The 16,493-nt window shown below is 40.3% G+C and overlaps 1 protein-coding gene across 2 annotated transcripts in view; it reads left to right on the top strand.

The window, feature by feature from the left end:
• LOC146695882 (gamma-aminobutyric acid receptor subunit pi) overlaps positions 1–16,493 on the top strand; it is an 81,636-nt gene that overhangs the window by 59,425 nt on the left and 5,718 nt on the right. For both annotated transcript variants that reach the window (XM_085478357.1, XM_085478356.1), the window contains 5 exons: positions 1,018–1,085; positions 4,889–5,106; positions 7,171–7,253; positions 14,876–15,013; positions 15,146–15,298. In XM_085478357.1, coding sequence (XP_085334483.1) covers positions 1,018–1,085; positions 4,889–5,106; positions 7,171–7,253; positions 14,876–15,013; positions 15,146–15,298 — 660 coding nt within the window. The remainder of the gene's footprint in view (positions 1–1,017; positions 1,086–4,888; positions 5,107–7,170; positions 7,254–14,875; positions 15,014–15,145; positions 15,299–16,493) is intronic.

Here is a 16,493-nt window from a genome sequence, read left to right as displayed (position 1 = left end):
TATCCTCCCATCCCCGTGTTTTAGAGATGAGATGCTGTAAGGGTTTGATGATTTAATACAGTGAAATCCATTACAACAAACAGTTGTAGAATGGTCTGCCCAAAAGCTGGCTGGATGTCTGCATGATGACAGCAAACTGCATGGTTAGAGATGGTTTTTTAATATTTACAGTTTTTTTGTTTGCAACAGTATCCACAATTCTTTTTCTGAAGACCTGAGAAATCTATTTTGTTAATGCCATGATCACTACCTTAAAACTTGATAACCTTGCAAGCTTTTGCCACACTACTGTACCTTTGTATGATAAAGTGTTGCTAAACTGCCTTGGTCATATAAAACAGGTGCCGTGGGACCCTCCTCCACCTGGATTCTGTGTGCCGTGTGCGTGAAAATTACAACTGGCACCAAAAACTCTACTTAACATTCTGCTGCAGTGAGGCTCCAGCATTGCCTTTAGATTTGCATCTCTTATGCCATGTTGCTGCTGTAACCCTTTAACATAAAACATAAGAACTTTTTAAATTGTCACATGAAAATAAGATAAGAAGCGTGGCCTTAAATGTGAATGTTTCACAGCCAAAATTGTGAGAACTAAAGCCCAACTGTGGCTACAGCCACACTCCCAGTGGCAGCTGTGTCATCCCAAGGCTGCACTCATAATGAGATCTTCAGTCTGTTTTGGCAGCGGTCAGTGGGAGAGGTGCTAAACTCGGTCCTCTGGTTTTCTTTCTAAATTACTTGTGTCTGTGTAGACACAGCTGAGTGGGCAGTGACACTCACAGCACTCATAACCAGCTGAGGTCAACCTGAATATATAATAATGTGTCATGATACAGCTCAGCCTTTCTCCATGTGCCACAGAAAAAGTTATTTTCAAGCAAAACATAGACTTTAGTTTGTCTGTCAGTCTGCCAGATAGACTATTAACAAAGATTAATGTAGACTAAAAGTGAAGGGAGTAAGCAGTGTGTGAACATAGAGCAGTATGTTTTTGAATGGTTTCTTCTTTTTTTCTAGATGGTCCGGTAACAGTGGGTATGAGTTTGGACATTGCCAGCATTGACACCATTTCAGAGATCAACATGGTAAGAGTATCACACTACTGAGTTCTGAAATTAAACAATGAAAACATGCACTACCAATCAAAGTTTCTTAATTAATGGTCTTTCCTTTAGTTTCACTACTTTCTACAATGTAGATAAATACTGAAGACATTAAATATATAGAGCAACATATATGGAATTATGTAGCAAAGAAAAAATTGAAAGAAAAGTCTAAATATGTCTTATATTTTAGATTCCTCAAAGTAGCCACCCTTTGCTTTGCTGGCAGCGCTGCAAACCCTTGGCCTTCTCTCAGTAAGCTTCATGATGTAGTCACCTGAAATGGTTTTCACTTCACAGGTGTGTCTTGTCAGGGTTCATTTGTGGAGTTTCTTGCCTTCTTAATGGGCAAGTCAGGTTGGCACAGCTGACAGCCCTATTTGACAACTGAATTCTTCTTATGGCAAGAACCAATCAGCTAAGTAAAGAGAAACCACAGTCCATCATTGCTTTAAGAACTAAAGGTCAGTCAGTCCAGAAATTTGCTAAAACTTTGAACGTGTCCCCAAGTGACATATTCAGTCAAAGTCAAAACATCAAGCACTACAACAAAACTGGCTGACACGAAGACTGGAAAGGAAGACCAAGAGTGCTGGAAAATGGACTGGTTCTTATATAGCGCTTTTCTACTCTTCTGAGCACTCAAAGTGCTTTACACAACTTGTGCATTCACACAAGCACATTTTTCCTAGGTGCTTTCTAACTGACATTCACACTCCGATGGATGCATCAGAGAGCAATTTGGGGTTAATATCTTGCCCAAGGATATTTGGCATGCAGACTAGGGGAAGCCAGGAATCGAACCACCAACCTTCCAATCAGTAGATGACCTCCTCTACCACCTGAGCTACAGCCACCCCCAAGTCACCTCTGCTTCTGAGGATAAATTCATCCAAGTCACCAGCCTCAGAAATTGCATCTCAGATTAGAGCCATGCAGAGCTCCAGTAGCAGACACATCAACTGTTCAGAGGAGAATCAGGCCTTTATGGTCAAATAACTGCTAAGACACTACGACTAAGGAAAAGCAACAAGCAGAAGAGATTTGTTTGGGCCAAGCAGTACTAGGAATGGATCAGACAAGTGAAAATCTGTGCTTTGGTCTGATGAGTCCAGGTTTTAGATCTTTGGTTCCACCCACAGAAAAGATGATTGGATGGTCTCTACAAGCATGATTTTTTTTTTTTTTGGCCTGTCCCGTTTGGCTCTTTTGCCATCAGAATTGTTGTCTAAAGGCAAAGAAAGATGCCCAACGGATTTACTTTACCAAACTGACCATCCCAGCCTTGCCGTAATGGTCCATTTGATTCACCTTTTATTGTTTATTTTATTTTCACTTACTGAATACGGGACAGACTCTACAAGCATGATTACCACCGTGAAGCATGCAGGAGGAGGTGTGATGGTGTGGGGTGTTGACACTGTTGGGGATTTATTCAAAACTGAAGGCACAATGAACCAGCATGTCTACCACAGCATCCTGCAGCGACATGCCATCCCATCCTGTTTGCGTTTAGTTGGACCATCATTAATTTTACAACAGGGCAATGACCCCAAACACATCTCCAGGCTGTGTAAGGGCTCTTTGACCACGAAGGAGAGTGATGGTGTGCTGCACCAGATGGCCTGGCCTCCACAGTCACCTGACCTAAACTCAGTCGAGATGGTTTGGGATGAGATGGATTGCAGGGTGAAGGCAAAAGGGTCAACAAGTGCTCAGCATCTCTGGGAACTCCTTCAAGACTGTTGGAAAACCATTTCAGGTGACGACCTCATGAAGCTTATCACAAGAATACCAAGAATGTGCAAAACAGTAATGAAAGCGAAGGGTGGCTATTTTGAAGAATCTAAAATCTAAAATATGTTTTCAGTTTCACACTTTTTTGTTTACTACATAATTCCATATGTGTTCATTTATAGTTTTATAGTTGCCTTCAGTGAGAATCTACAATGTAAATAGTCATGAAAATAAAGAAAAACCATTACCAAACTTTTGACTGGTAGTATCGATACATTTCATGGGTCCCTAACTAATAAACCACAAAGGTTAAAACTGATTAAATGCAACAAGAAACTGTGCAATGCAGGTCAGAACACATCATTTTTCCGAGTTTATTGATCAGTCTGTCTGTATTGTGAAATGTTTGAAAAAGCATCATACCTGTTAGCAGTTATGAAAAGTTTATTGCCTTTTTCCTCACTTCTTTTAACCTGATGTGTACACGTTTTTTTGGTATGACCACCTTTATTCTTCAAAGCTGTCTGAACTTTCAAGCTTTCTCAAAATTTCTACAAGTAGTCTTCTCCAATAGTTCTCCAAGCTTCCTGAACTACATTCAAAGCTTTTCTTTGGATGTCAGCTGCCTTTTATTCTGTTCGTTGTTAAGATGATCCCACACCGCTTCAATAATGTTGAGGTCCAGGATCTCTGGAGGCCAGTCCATGACTGATAGCTTTCCACTGTGTATTTTCTATACAAATATACTGTGCTGCATTGGCCTTGAGTTTGGGATCATCGCACCGCTGAAAAATTAAGCTGTTGCCAATCAGATGCTTTCCAGATGGTATTACATGGTGGATCAAAATCTGATGGTATTTTTCTGCATTTACAATTCCAATAATTTGAAAAGATAGGGTTAAGTAGAGACCCACTCTTGTATCCCTCTTCTAAACTCCTCCATACATATTGATGAAACTTTGAATTTGTATTCATCACTCTATTAGACCTGTTGTCACTTATTTTCAGCTCAGTTCTTGTATAATTGGCATACCTCAGCTTTGTCTCTCATGTTATCCTCCCTAAGAATTGCTTCTTGATGCCACTATTCTGTTAAGATAATTTATTTCGCTTCAGCAAATAGTGTGGTGGAATAACTCTGAGGCCCTGTGTCAGGTCATTGCTGGACCTTTTTTTTTACTGCTTCTTAAGGACACGGCTTTCAGTAAATGAAAAAAGAAGCCAAAACCCAGAAAACAACTTTGAAATACCTTTAGGAAGCCTAGTAAACTATTGCTTAAGACCACTTTAAAAAATTACCAGAAAGTCTAGCTCCTTGGAAGAAAAACTTAAAGAATTTTATGCACTTTATATTTTTGGATTGCATTTTGGAACTTACATATCTGAGGACATGTAAGGTCAACAGACATAGATAATCATCCCCATGCTGGACCTTCAATGAAGCAACTTAAAATTAAAAGTAGGGAAGACAGAATTTAAAACATATTTTCAAGAGTTAATCCATGTTTAAAAGAAAAAATCTTTATCAAAAAACTAAGCTACAAAAGTTTCAGTATACTGGAAGTGCATACTCGTTTTGCTCATATGAGATTGGACTTTCTTGACTAAGAGTGGTCGACCAGCCTTAATTAAATAGTGAGTGCAACAATGACTTTCCTTTGGGAATGGTTCATTCCTGCAATGCTTGCTTTGTGAGAAAATTCTGCTTACAGCTAGCATGCAACACATGAAAATGGTTACATTGTCTCACATGATGCAACAGTAAGACTTTGAAAAATAATGTCATGAAGAAAAAAATAAGTTCAGTGTGCTAAAAGAACAGAACAAACTTGAACAGAACTTGCTGATTTGAAGCAATGTTTTGAATTACTGCTGTTTGAGGCACATAAGGGCTTTGGGCTATGTAAAAATTGCAAAAATTGTAAAAATACAACAACACTGAGCTCGGTTTGCAAAAACATGACTTGTCTGTCAGCACATTACTGACATGCTTTGTAAAAACAGTGTATCAGCTCTGCTAATGACCTGTTCGGGCCTCATTACTGCAGGACTACACGGCTACCATATTCCTCCGCCAGCGATGGACTGATGAGCGCTTGGTGTTTGAAGGCAACAAGAGCCTGAGCCTTGACGGGCGACTAGTTGAGCTCCTCTGGGTCCCAGACACGTTTATTGTTGACTCCAAGAAATCCTTCCTCCATGACATCACTGTGGAGAACAGGCTGATCCGCATCTTCCCCAACGGGACTGTCCTTTACGCACTAAGGTGGGGTAACAAATAAAGATTGTGCGTTGATGGGCTTGTTCTGTTTATTGTTTTCTGCTTTGACAGACAATGAAAAGTAGTCCGGGGAATGGATAGGAACATTGGCTGAGGGAAGAAGCGTGGGTTGAATATGAGATAATGTGATTGCGAAGCAGGGAGTTTTGTCAATTCTATTACTTGTGTATTGGATTGTATGAGTATAGGACCATGTGATTTGGCAATACAAAGAGCTGTGGGCTATCAATGCAACATAAGTCCTGTTAGGATCTGGGAAACAGATATTGTACTGTGTGCAAGGCTTAAGATCTGATGGGATCTTGGCAGGCTTCTCAAATTTGTATTACCTTTGCACTCATAGATACTGAGTCAAGCAGGCAGCTTTTTTAAAACTGTGGTGAGAGGGATTTAAACAGCCTACTGTGTTACTGTCACATGCTGTAACCTCAACTCATCAACAGATTGAGGAGCTGTCCATGATCTGGATTTGACTTCATTGACTCAATTCTTTTGTTTTTTTTAATTATTCTTCGATATACAGTTTGTGCGGAAAGTATTCAGTGCTTAACTCCTTCCAGATTTGGTCATTTTACAGCCTTATTCCAAAATGGATTGAATGTATTTTTCACCTCACAATTCTACACACAATGCCCCATAATGTCAAAGTGGAAATAAATTCCTTCAAACTCATGCAAATTTATTAAAATAAATAAATAAAACATGTACATAAATATTCACAGCCTTTGCTCAGTACTCTGTTGACCTCTGACAACAATAGCCTCAAGTCTTTTTTCAGTATGACACTACAAGCTTTGAACACTTACTTTTAGGCAGATTCATTCTTCTTTGCAGAACCTTGCAAACAGTGGATGGGGAGTTGGGGAGGTTGTTCAACAGGCGTTCAATTCTAGGCTCTGGCTGGGGCATTCGACAAGATTCACAGAGTGGTCCAGAAGCCATTCCTTTGTTATCTTGGCTGTGTGCTTACGGTCATTGTCCTGTTGGAAGATAAACCCTCATCCCAGTCCGAGGTCCGGAGTGCTCTAAAGCAAGTTGCCATCGAGGATATCTCCGTACATTGCTGCATTCATCTTTCCCTCAACCCTGACTAGTCTCTCAGTTCCTGATGCTGAAAAACATTTCTGCAGCATGATGCTTCCACCATCGTGCTTAAGTGTAGGGATGGTATTGGCTAGGTGATGATCGCTGCCTGGTTTCCTCCAGAAATGATGTTTGGCATTCAGGCCAAAGAGTTCAGTATTGGTTTCAGCAGACCAGAGCATTTTGTTTCTCATGGTCTGAGAGTCCTTCAGGTACCTTTTGCAGACTCCAGGCTGGATTGTGCTCTGAAATGCACTGTCAACCATAGGACCTTATATGGACAGGTGTGTGCCTTTCCAAATCATGTGCAGTCAACTAAATCGACCACTGGTGGGGTATGTGGGTGTTATGTTATAGTAACCTGAGTTAGGTAGTCTCTCTTCACAGTCCATCCGTATATAGTACAGTATTTTAAACGTGAACATGAGTTGTGTTTCTTTTTAAAAAAAAAAACAAGACGTGTCATCCTTAAGTACAGCGAAATTCAATTTCTTGACTTATTGTTGGGAATAAATAAGAGTTTCTCCAGTCTTCATGGACCTTTGCTTTCAATACAAAGAAGTGCTTACCGTCTACGCTTCAGTGTGGCAGAAAAATGTGGAGGAGGATGGTGCTTCACAGTCAGAGAACACGACTAGTGAGAGTAAAACAAGCCAGAAAAGATAGTCAGGAGAGAAATGACCACCTTGGGGAATTGGAGCTGTGAAAAATGACAGAGTGAAGTGAGAAATATGAGGTGCTGGAGGAAAGGGACAGCTGTGGTAAATGTTTCAGTGCTGTGCCTGGAGGGAATACATGAGAAAGCACTGAGATGATTGTAGCCAAAGGTTAAGCAATTAAAGGAAAAGCTAATTTGAAAAGGATATTGTATGCCACTTTCATGCTTTCAAAGTCTCCAGGAATAACAAATATCATTTGCCGTTGGTAACCTTTTTCATGGACTTAAATAACATTTCTGTTGTCTAGGATTACCACCACTGTGGCTTGCAACATGGACCTGACCAAGTATCCCATGGACAAGCAGACCTGCACGCTACAACTGGAGAGCTGTAAGGCCACTTTATATTTAAAGAAAATCTGATCTTTGCTACCTGAAGCTGTGGCAGAGTTGTTGGTGGGTGGGCATAATTTCAAGTAAATCCGATCAAAACAAAGGATGAAATGGATCACTTTCATGTTCTGCATTGGTTGTGTGTGTGTGTGTGTGTGTGTGTGTTTGTAAAACTGCACGAATGTCACACATCATACATAAACTGGATTTACTTCAGTCTTGATGAAATGTTTCATAAAGGACATAACTGCTGCTGTGAAAAAAAAAGAAAAATACAGCTAGTGCCTCGGGTTACAACTGAACCACCTATAAAAACACTGCACAATGAAAGTCAAGAAAATGAAAATTTAAAAAAAATGCAACGAGAGGAAAAACAGCCAGTGGTTGAGGTAGGGAGGATGCTATGGTCTGCAACAATGATTGCCTGAAGGTGCTTTTTATTTGTACGGTAAAAACTCTGCAATATTAGAGCGAAAACCATAACAATGAGATTATCCCTTATGAGCAAGCACTTGTTGAAAGTAGGGAGAAGAAACTCCCTATTAACAAGAAGAAACCCCCAAAGGGTTAGAGCAGTGGTTCTTAACCTTGTTGGAGGTACCGAACCCCACCAGTTTCATATGTGCAGTCACTGAATCCCTCTTTAGTGAAAAATAAAATGTGATTTTTTTTTTTTCTTTATGCTTTATCCACCATCAGGCCGGGGTCTTTCTGTGTGGAGTTTGCATGTTCTCCCCGTGTCTGCGTGGGTTCCCTCCGGGTACTCCGGCTTCCTCCCACCGTCCAAAGACATGCAGTTTGTGGGGATAGGTTAATTGGATAATCCAAATTGCCACTAGGTGTGAATGTGAGTATGAATGGTTGTCTGTCCTTGTGTGTTAGCCCTGCGACAGACTGGCGACCTGTCCATGGTGTACCCCGCCTCTCGCCCTATGACAGCTGGGATTGGCTCCAGCACCCCCCGCGACCCTGAAAAGGATAAGCGGTAGCGAATGGATGGATGGATGGATTTTTTTTTCCAAATTCAAGACATAGATATGTTTTTTACTGGTGCACAAAATGAGCCGCGCATGTCAAGGCGGAGGCTCTGCCGAACCCCTGAGACTGACTCACCGAACCCCTAGGGTTTGATCGAACCCAGGTTAAGAACCACTGGGTTAGAGGATTAGAACTGTCCAAACTAGTCTTATTGTTACGATGTCAGATACAGTGCTCCCGTAAATGCCGCTGCTTTTTTCATGGTGCTCTTTCGTAAAGATACACCAAAATAAATTACTAAATTTTTGTGCAAATTCAACACGGAAGATCTGTAATCACTCATTTTGCTGCTTTCTTGGATATTCGGCTGCTAATCTGTTCTTTACATCACTACCACTCAAAACACTCAAACTCAAAACTGACATCATTACACTAGTCCAGTTTCTTTGAGCCAGTCAGCCTCTACTCCATGTGGTTTAAATTTCACTGCTTTACCATCATTCTCCCTTTCAGACTCGTTCATGCACCTCAGGTCCATCTAAGCCTTCATCTTCATCTTGACCATCACCAATGTCTAGACCCTGAGGGATACAACCTTAAATTTTGTCACTGCTGGGATCCCATTCTGGCATGATGGCATCGTCGGAGTCTAATCATGTTTTGCTTTAGGCACCTAAGTGCTTGGTTATATTAGGAAAAGGCTTGTGGCTTGGGTTGATATACAGCCATATTTCAACAACATCAGTTGCACTTTGTGGGCTAGGGTTTGGTCAAATGTACCATAAGAGAATGGTAAGAAAAATAGTAATAATAGGTGACATGAAAATAAAAATAACCCTCACCCAGCTGTTGTTTAAGACCTACTTTTGGCTACTCATTGGCAGATTTGTACACCAGATGCCTTTCCTTATTGGTATAGTGACTTAGACAAGTAAAACCTTTCTGGTTCAACCCAGAGAGGAGAGGCATACAGTATAATCCAAGCCAGTGGTAACATTGCTGTAAGTGCATGAAGTCTATTACAGCTAACAACATTACAAATACTTTACTTGTGGTTGAAACATACTAAAGTTAGCAGAAGCATTGTAATGAGCAAAAATGGCAGACTGGGGCAGCTGTGCATTCTTTGTTTGAAAAGATAGCAATGGAAAAATATTTTCCATGGTGACATCAGTAATGTAAGAAAAGCCTGGACAGCTAAGACAGTATTTCATAGAGGAGCACTGTTTTAATAGGGGTCCATGTCCACATAAAGCACTTTTTGCACTGGAAATGCCTGTCACCTCATTTTTATAGCACTTCTCTTAAGCTCTCATTGTTGCTAGGTTACAAAATCCTTCTTTCTAAAAGTTTTCTTTTTCCACCATGAATTACTCTGTTGATATTGTAATTCGTGCCCTCCTTTTCAGCACTGTCAATGCTCAGCTTGATATGATTTGTATAGAAAATCTATGCCATCTTTGCACACAGACCCTAACGTACTTTGGCAAAAAAAAAGAGCTAAAAGAAAGCAAAAATTACAAAAACATGGCATGACAACAGTTTGGTAGACAGATCCACATACTATCAGGGTTTCTCATTTAATTCATTTTTTGCACACTGTATTGTGCTATGAACTAAATGTTAAATGGAAAAATCATTTTCTGCATTTGTCTACCCTTAATAATGAAAAAGTAAAAACATCCCATTTCTTTACAGCATTTCCAATTCAGAATCTCAGGGCGGGGCTGGATACAGTCCCAACTATGGTTAGCTCTTAATCAGTGTTCCCTCTAATTTTTCATGTGTCTGAGCAAACACACAAACTCCCTGAGCGGTCCCTTGGACCACTGTGAGCAACAGCAGACGTGTGCACTGTGGTCACGCTAGCATCGACTCCATCCAAGTCACATGGTTTATTAAAATAATCAAATTAAAGCATTTACATTTATGTTAGACTACTTTTAATTAAGTGCTTTAGCCCACTTACAATGAAAATTAATAAATAAATCTTGTTCATGACCTGTGTGGTATGTTAACACTATTGGAAGTAAAAACAACTTGAACTCCAATTTTGAAAACACAACTTTCTTTCTTTTCTTTTTTTTAAATAAAGCTCTGACTTGTATTATGAGTATGAGTCTGTGGTCTGGGAGAGAGTCTGTAACTCTCTGTCTGCAAAATACAGTATATGATGACCAATGTTGGGCAATTAATTATATAGTTACTTCTTCAAAAAAAGTTTTTTGCAGCTGTTTACCTAAAAATGCTGCCAAGGCGGTTTTTTTAAAATAAACATTTCAAACTATTTACAGAACAATCAGCTGTTCTGCATCAAATCTGATGCCACACAAATTATTTGTGCCACTCCAAAACATAATTTCTGTCCACTATGAGATAAAGGAGAACAACAGCCTGCAGGCCTGACAACAGGAGATGTATCACTCCTGTAACATTCAGCAGTCGCCTCATTGTTCTGACACACACAACCAAACTATTGACTACACTACACACTAACTACACAAGATTTGAGCTAAACATCTCTTGCATCTCAAAACACTGCAGTCACTCCTAAAACTTCCCCCCCTTCCTAAACAATAAATGCCATGTTGGCATATCATTTTTTGATTGGTCGACATGGTACATTTTTCGACCAATAGGAAAGGGTGGAGGTTTTTGTGTTGTCATTGCTCACAGGCTTTCGAGCGTTTTCCTTATAAAACGCAGTTTTTTACCGTTTCTTCCCGCAGTAAATATAAACAACGACAGTATTCAGGAAGAAAACCAAACGTTGCATATATTTTTTATCATAACTCTGGTTTTACTTGGCCTATGAACACAATTTAAAAACTGGTATAAAGTCCACACTTTTTCCCTCAATTGTTCCGTCTGTCCTGCTCACATCTCCAATGGTTGTACACGTTGTCACTAACATGGCTTCACTCCACATCAGCCACGCCGCTTTGCTAACTAAAACACCGGTAAGGACGCTGCCATAGCCTGTCAACGATGTTGATTAGCGGCGTATATACGAATGTGAATCGCATCATTGGCTGGAGCACCCAGTCACCGGTCACTTACTGACTCACAATGCAGAATGAATTGTTAACGTATTTATTTTAATTGCAATTCAGGTTAGGTTAGATTTTTTGTGCGCAGACACCGTGCCTGCAGTGCGCGATTGCGCTTAGTGGCAGGGTACACCTGCCCTTTATCACAGTCTATCACAGAGCTAAAACGCACAGACAATCATTCACACATATCATCAATTCAGAATCACCAGTTACTGGGGATTTTTTTCCCAGACAACATTTAAAATATAAAACATAAAAATAAAAACAGGTGATGGTGCTGAAGATGTTAAATTATATCACTGGGAGTGACCAGAATAGACGAGATAAGAAATAATATATATGAGGGACAGTCCAGGCTGAGTGGTTTGGGAACAAAATTAGAGAGGCAAGACTGAGATAGTTTGTAAATGTGCAAAGGAGGAATAGTGGATATATTTGAGAAAGGATGTTGAAGATGGAGCTGTCAGGCAGGACTAAAATAGGAAGACCACAGAGAGATTCATGGATGCAGTGAAGGAGGACACACAGAGGGTTGATGTGACAGAGGTACCTAAATCATCAGCTCTCCTCCACCGTGCTCCACAGCTGGTATCAGGTGTTTGTGCTGATATATTGCATTTGGAAAGACAATACCAAAGTGAAGGCGCTTGATCGTAATGCACACCGACACATTTGTAGAAAACTAAAGGATATGGTTGTGATGTTGATGTGATGTTGCAAAGCATGCGCTGTCAAGTTCTTTTTATCGAGAAGACGCTTTCTTCTGCCAACCCTTCCTAACAAGCCAGACTTGTTCGGTCTTTTTCTAATTATGCTGTCATGAACTTTAACATTTAACATGCCCATTGAGGCTTGTTAGTCTGGGCTATATTTGCTGATATGTCCGCTCCTGGGAAGATTGAAAGCTGTCCTGAATGTTTTCCACATGTGGATACATTTTCCCAGTGTAGAATGATGGACTTTAATTTTTTTGGAAATGGCCTTGTGGCCATTCCCAGACTGATGGGCAGCATGAATTGCTTTTTAAGATCACTGCAGATATCGTTCCTCCTTTGCATTGCATAACCCACAACTGACTGCTTCAGACCAGTGAACTGACAAAACTTTTACTATTATAGATGTGGTGTTACTTGCTGAAGATCAGTTTGATCATGAACACCTGGCTGCTACTTTCCCTCTTAATTCTTGTGGAAACAGTACAGCTGTACTTAATTTTTCATGCCCTGCTTCTGCACTTGAACTTAGCTTTTGTTAAATCATGACTCGGTGTAATATGTCGGGCTTTGTACTTCGTCTGAGGTTGCTAAGGACCAGATTTGTATTTATTATGGCCTGATACATAAAAAGCTGACAGGGGGTATACTTTCTTTTTCACCACGCATGTCCATTCAGGAGAATTATTAAAGCAAACAGAATGAATCTAACAATAGCTGGCGTGCCACAGCAAAATTCATATAAATTCAAAGGGGCTTTTAATGCACAGTTTCAAGTTTATTCCTAAAATGTCAAACTATTCAGTTAGACTTTGAATAATCTTAAAGCCACAGTCATTATACTGCAGGGTCAGTTAGGGTCCCTCGAACCAAAACCATCTAATCCTACAAATCCTTTAAATGTACCCTAATAACTGTGGAATGAAAACCTCTGCCACAACACTGCAAAAATTCCTCGCTTTTTAAAAAGTGTACATTTTTCGTGACACGTTGCTGAAAATGGGAGACCATTTTTCCTAATTATGACACATTTTCATTGCCTTGTGCAGTAAATGGTTGGAAGAAAAAGCCTTCCTCACACCTCTCCACTATTTCCACCTGCTCATCTACTGTCTTTGCTTCCCAGCTTGCTTTTGCTCCATGCTATTAAATGACGGCAGCTGGGCTAAGCTAAGTCAGATCCCTGCCAGAAGCCCACCAGGACCTCAGTGCCAAATAAAACATTTAGCTGGAGCTCCAGTGCCACTTGACAGCAGGCATAAAGGCATCTGGAGGTTAACGTTAGGTAACTGAGAGGATGATGGATCCTTCCTTCACCGCTTTAATAATTCCAGGCTAAATATCTGCATCTGTTTCCTTCTGTCTCTCTCTGTGTCTGTATGCCCCCCCCCCCCCCTCCCCCTTTGCCATTTCGCTCTCATCGTGCTTCTCTATCTCTGCTGCTTTCTCTCCATCTCTCTCGCTCTCTCTCTCCCCTCCTGTCCTCCTCTCCTTCAATCTCTATTTCCCGCTTGCTTGGTCTCTGTGTCTCTTTATGAAGATGTATATTCAAGGATTTATTTCTTTTAATGCTGTGCCAAAAGTGGATCCTCTGCACAGGAGGAGGCTTTAAAGAGAGCGTCGTCGTGGGAGGGTGAGGGGCATTTAAATTAAGATTGCGGTAAATATTTTCCGCATTCTGACAGCAAAAAGAGTCAAAAGAAAGTGACGGCCTTTTGTAATCATGGCTGTAAGTCAAATTTTTGTGGGGACGCTTTCAAAAAAATACAACACTCTTGGCTGCTTGCTACAGGGCACTGAATGTAACTCTTTCCATGCTATTGCACAGCTTGCCACTGACCATCTGTGTCTCTTAATTTGTACAGTAACGATAGGGCTTTAGGTCAGAAGAATAATGAATTCCTCTACCAAGAGAATTACAATGAAATATAAAAAGGTGAATTTATTGGACCTTTCAGGTTCAAAGTCACCACTGCCCTTCATTAGGAAAGCTATGCTTCTAGTATTGTGGCTCTGGTCAATAATACATGACTCCATATGGGTTTAAACAGAGAGAATTAATGAGCGTTTCATGCAAGGCAGATTACTGAGGTGCACACCAGCTTCTGCCAACAGCGTGTCTTCACGCTTTTGTTATTCTCTTGCTCCCTCTGCAGATAAATGAGAAAAATACACCTAAGAAGTTAAGCCTTATTAATCACACTTTATCCTTATTTTTTTCTTTTTTACACGAGAAACACTAGTTATTACTAACTGATACGATTACACATTGTTACATTGCTCTGTCAAAGGCGCAACCACACTTAACCGTGGCATCTTTGATCATATTAATTTTGCATGTCTTCTTTTTCCAAGCTTTATTTGGGTTATCTAGGCTCTCTAGGGCCCAGTGCAATATGCATGATTAGTCTGTTATGGTAAGAGGCAAGAGTTAAGCTCTTCAGCAGGACCCTCCCCTCCACACACACACACACACACACACACACACACACACACACACACACACACACACACACACACACACACACACACACACTCACACTCATTTCAGCATAAGTGGCATCAGAGCTCATCAACCAGTTATTGCACAAATCATTAAACCGCTAACTGTTCCAGAGAAAAAAATTGTTTGTGTGTGTTTTTTACAACACTGATATTTAAAAAATTAAATTTCAATTCTGCCTAATTTATTATGATAATATCATAATAAATTGTGTAGCTGTTCTTGTTATATGCTTTTTGCTTGCAGACTCTCCCACTGCTTCCATGCACACAATCATTAAAGTTACAGATAAATTTCACTGATCAAATTAATTATTTTATCCTGTATAGTAATTAGAGCAGCTTTCTTCATTGTCATCTTTTCTTCTCTTTAGGGGGTTACAACATAAATGATGTTATGTTCTACTGGACCAGAGGAAATGAGTCTGTCAGTGGTTTAGACAGTCTCCAGCTGGCTCAGTATACAGTAGAAGGCCACTACACATCTGTCTCAGAGGCCATCTATGAAACTGGTAACAATGATAACCAAAACCATTGTTTAATTCTTTAAAAAGCAGTGTTTTGTTACTAAAGACTATTGTGCATTACATCAATACATGTAAATGTACTAAATTTTAGTGTATTTATTGTCTTTCTTCTTACAGGCAATTATCCCAGGCTTGTCTTCCACTTTGAGCTGAAGAGGAGCATTCTGTACTTCATCCTGGAGACCTATGTCCCCTCTAGCCTGCTGGTGGTCCTCTCATGGGTTTCATTTTGGATTTCCTTGTCTTCTGTTCCAGCACGTATTTGCATAGGTATGGGATAATCCATTTTTCTGTTCATTCAATCATCAGAATCAGATTTAGAACATTTCTTTTTGAGCAAATGTCATATATTTTTGCACTGCAACTTAAGCGTTATTATTGCTGCTGTGTCCTGCTCTCTGTCAGTCATCATAGTAAACCTAAAGTGACTGAGATGCAATCAAAGTGTAGACTTTCATCTTTAGTTAAGAAGTTAAATGCACCATCTGCAATTTCTGATGGGCTCAGATGTAACCGGACAAATTAAAATGCTTATTTTTAACACTGTGTTGAGTATTGTTTTGTAATGGTTGCCAACTGATGGACCTCACCAGAGGATTCACAAAGGGATTTCTCCTTTGTGATAGTTTTGACTTTTGGAATTTTCAGCTTTTACTCAGTGAAGCTGAGATCAGGGACTTACTGGTAGGTAGTGTTGATTTTCAGTTTGTGATTTTAGATGATCATTTCTTGAAGTTGTATCTAGTGGAAACATCTAAGCATGTAAATTTTCACAGTAAGTGAACCTGGACTGGTTTAGTCTCACCCGGACCTTACTCCCCCCCCCCAAGCCTTGCCTCCACCTGTAAAATGACTCTGTGAGCGTAGCTCCGTAATCCTCCACCTTAGGGTGCCTGCTCTGGAACCTGGTGTCGGGTTCCCTGGCTGCTCCCCCATCTGGCTAAAGAGACTTTTTCCTTTTGGACTCTGCTGCCGCACTCGTAGTGTGACTCTTGTTTTATGTTTTCATGTCTTGTGACTATTGCTGAGATAGTTCTAGCCTAGTTAGTGCTTCGTAGTTCTGCTTTTGTTCATAGTGTCCAAATATTCTAGTATTGTATCTAGTAACACTGAAGTTTTTGCCTGCCATAGAGTGAGTTCATTCAGTTTCTTAGCCCCCTGAGTTTGTACCTCCGAGCCTCCATGTGGTGTCTGAGTCCTCTTCCCTGTATTGGCCGCCCAGTCGTGACAATCATTTGCTGTTACATTCATTGCACACTAAGGTCAGCAGTGAGATTACAAGGTGCAACTCAGTGCAGGGTTCGACTTGGATAATACTTATGGATTGTGTTGTCCATTCAAATATCCCGCCTCGTTTCATTTTCTTTACAAAGTATGTCAGCATATTGCCAGGAAACACGAAAACCATCACCTGAGTTTCCATTGGTAAAACTGGTGCTATGAAGAGCAAAAGCTGGATTATTTT

The sequence above is a fragment of the Copadichromis virginalis genome, linkage group LG13 (assembly GCF_057382275.1).
Source record: "Copadichromis virginalis isolate Kocher_CV1m ecotype Utaka linkage group LG13, C_Virginalis_male_GT1.1, whole genome shotgun sequence".
Lineage (NCBI taxonomy): Eukaryota > Metazoa > Chordata > Actinopteri > Cichliformes > Cichlidae > Copadichromis > Copadichromis virginalis.
The sequence above is the reverse complement of the archived record's forward strand: the minus strand, read 5'-3'. Positions and strand labels throughout refer to the sequence as shown.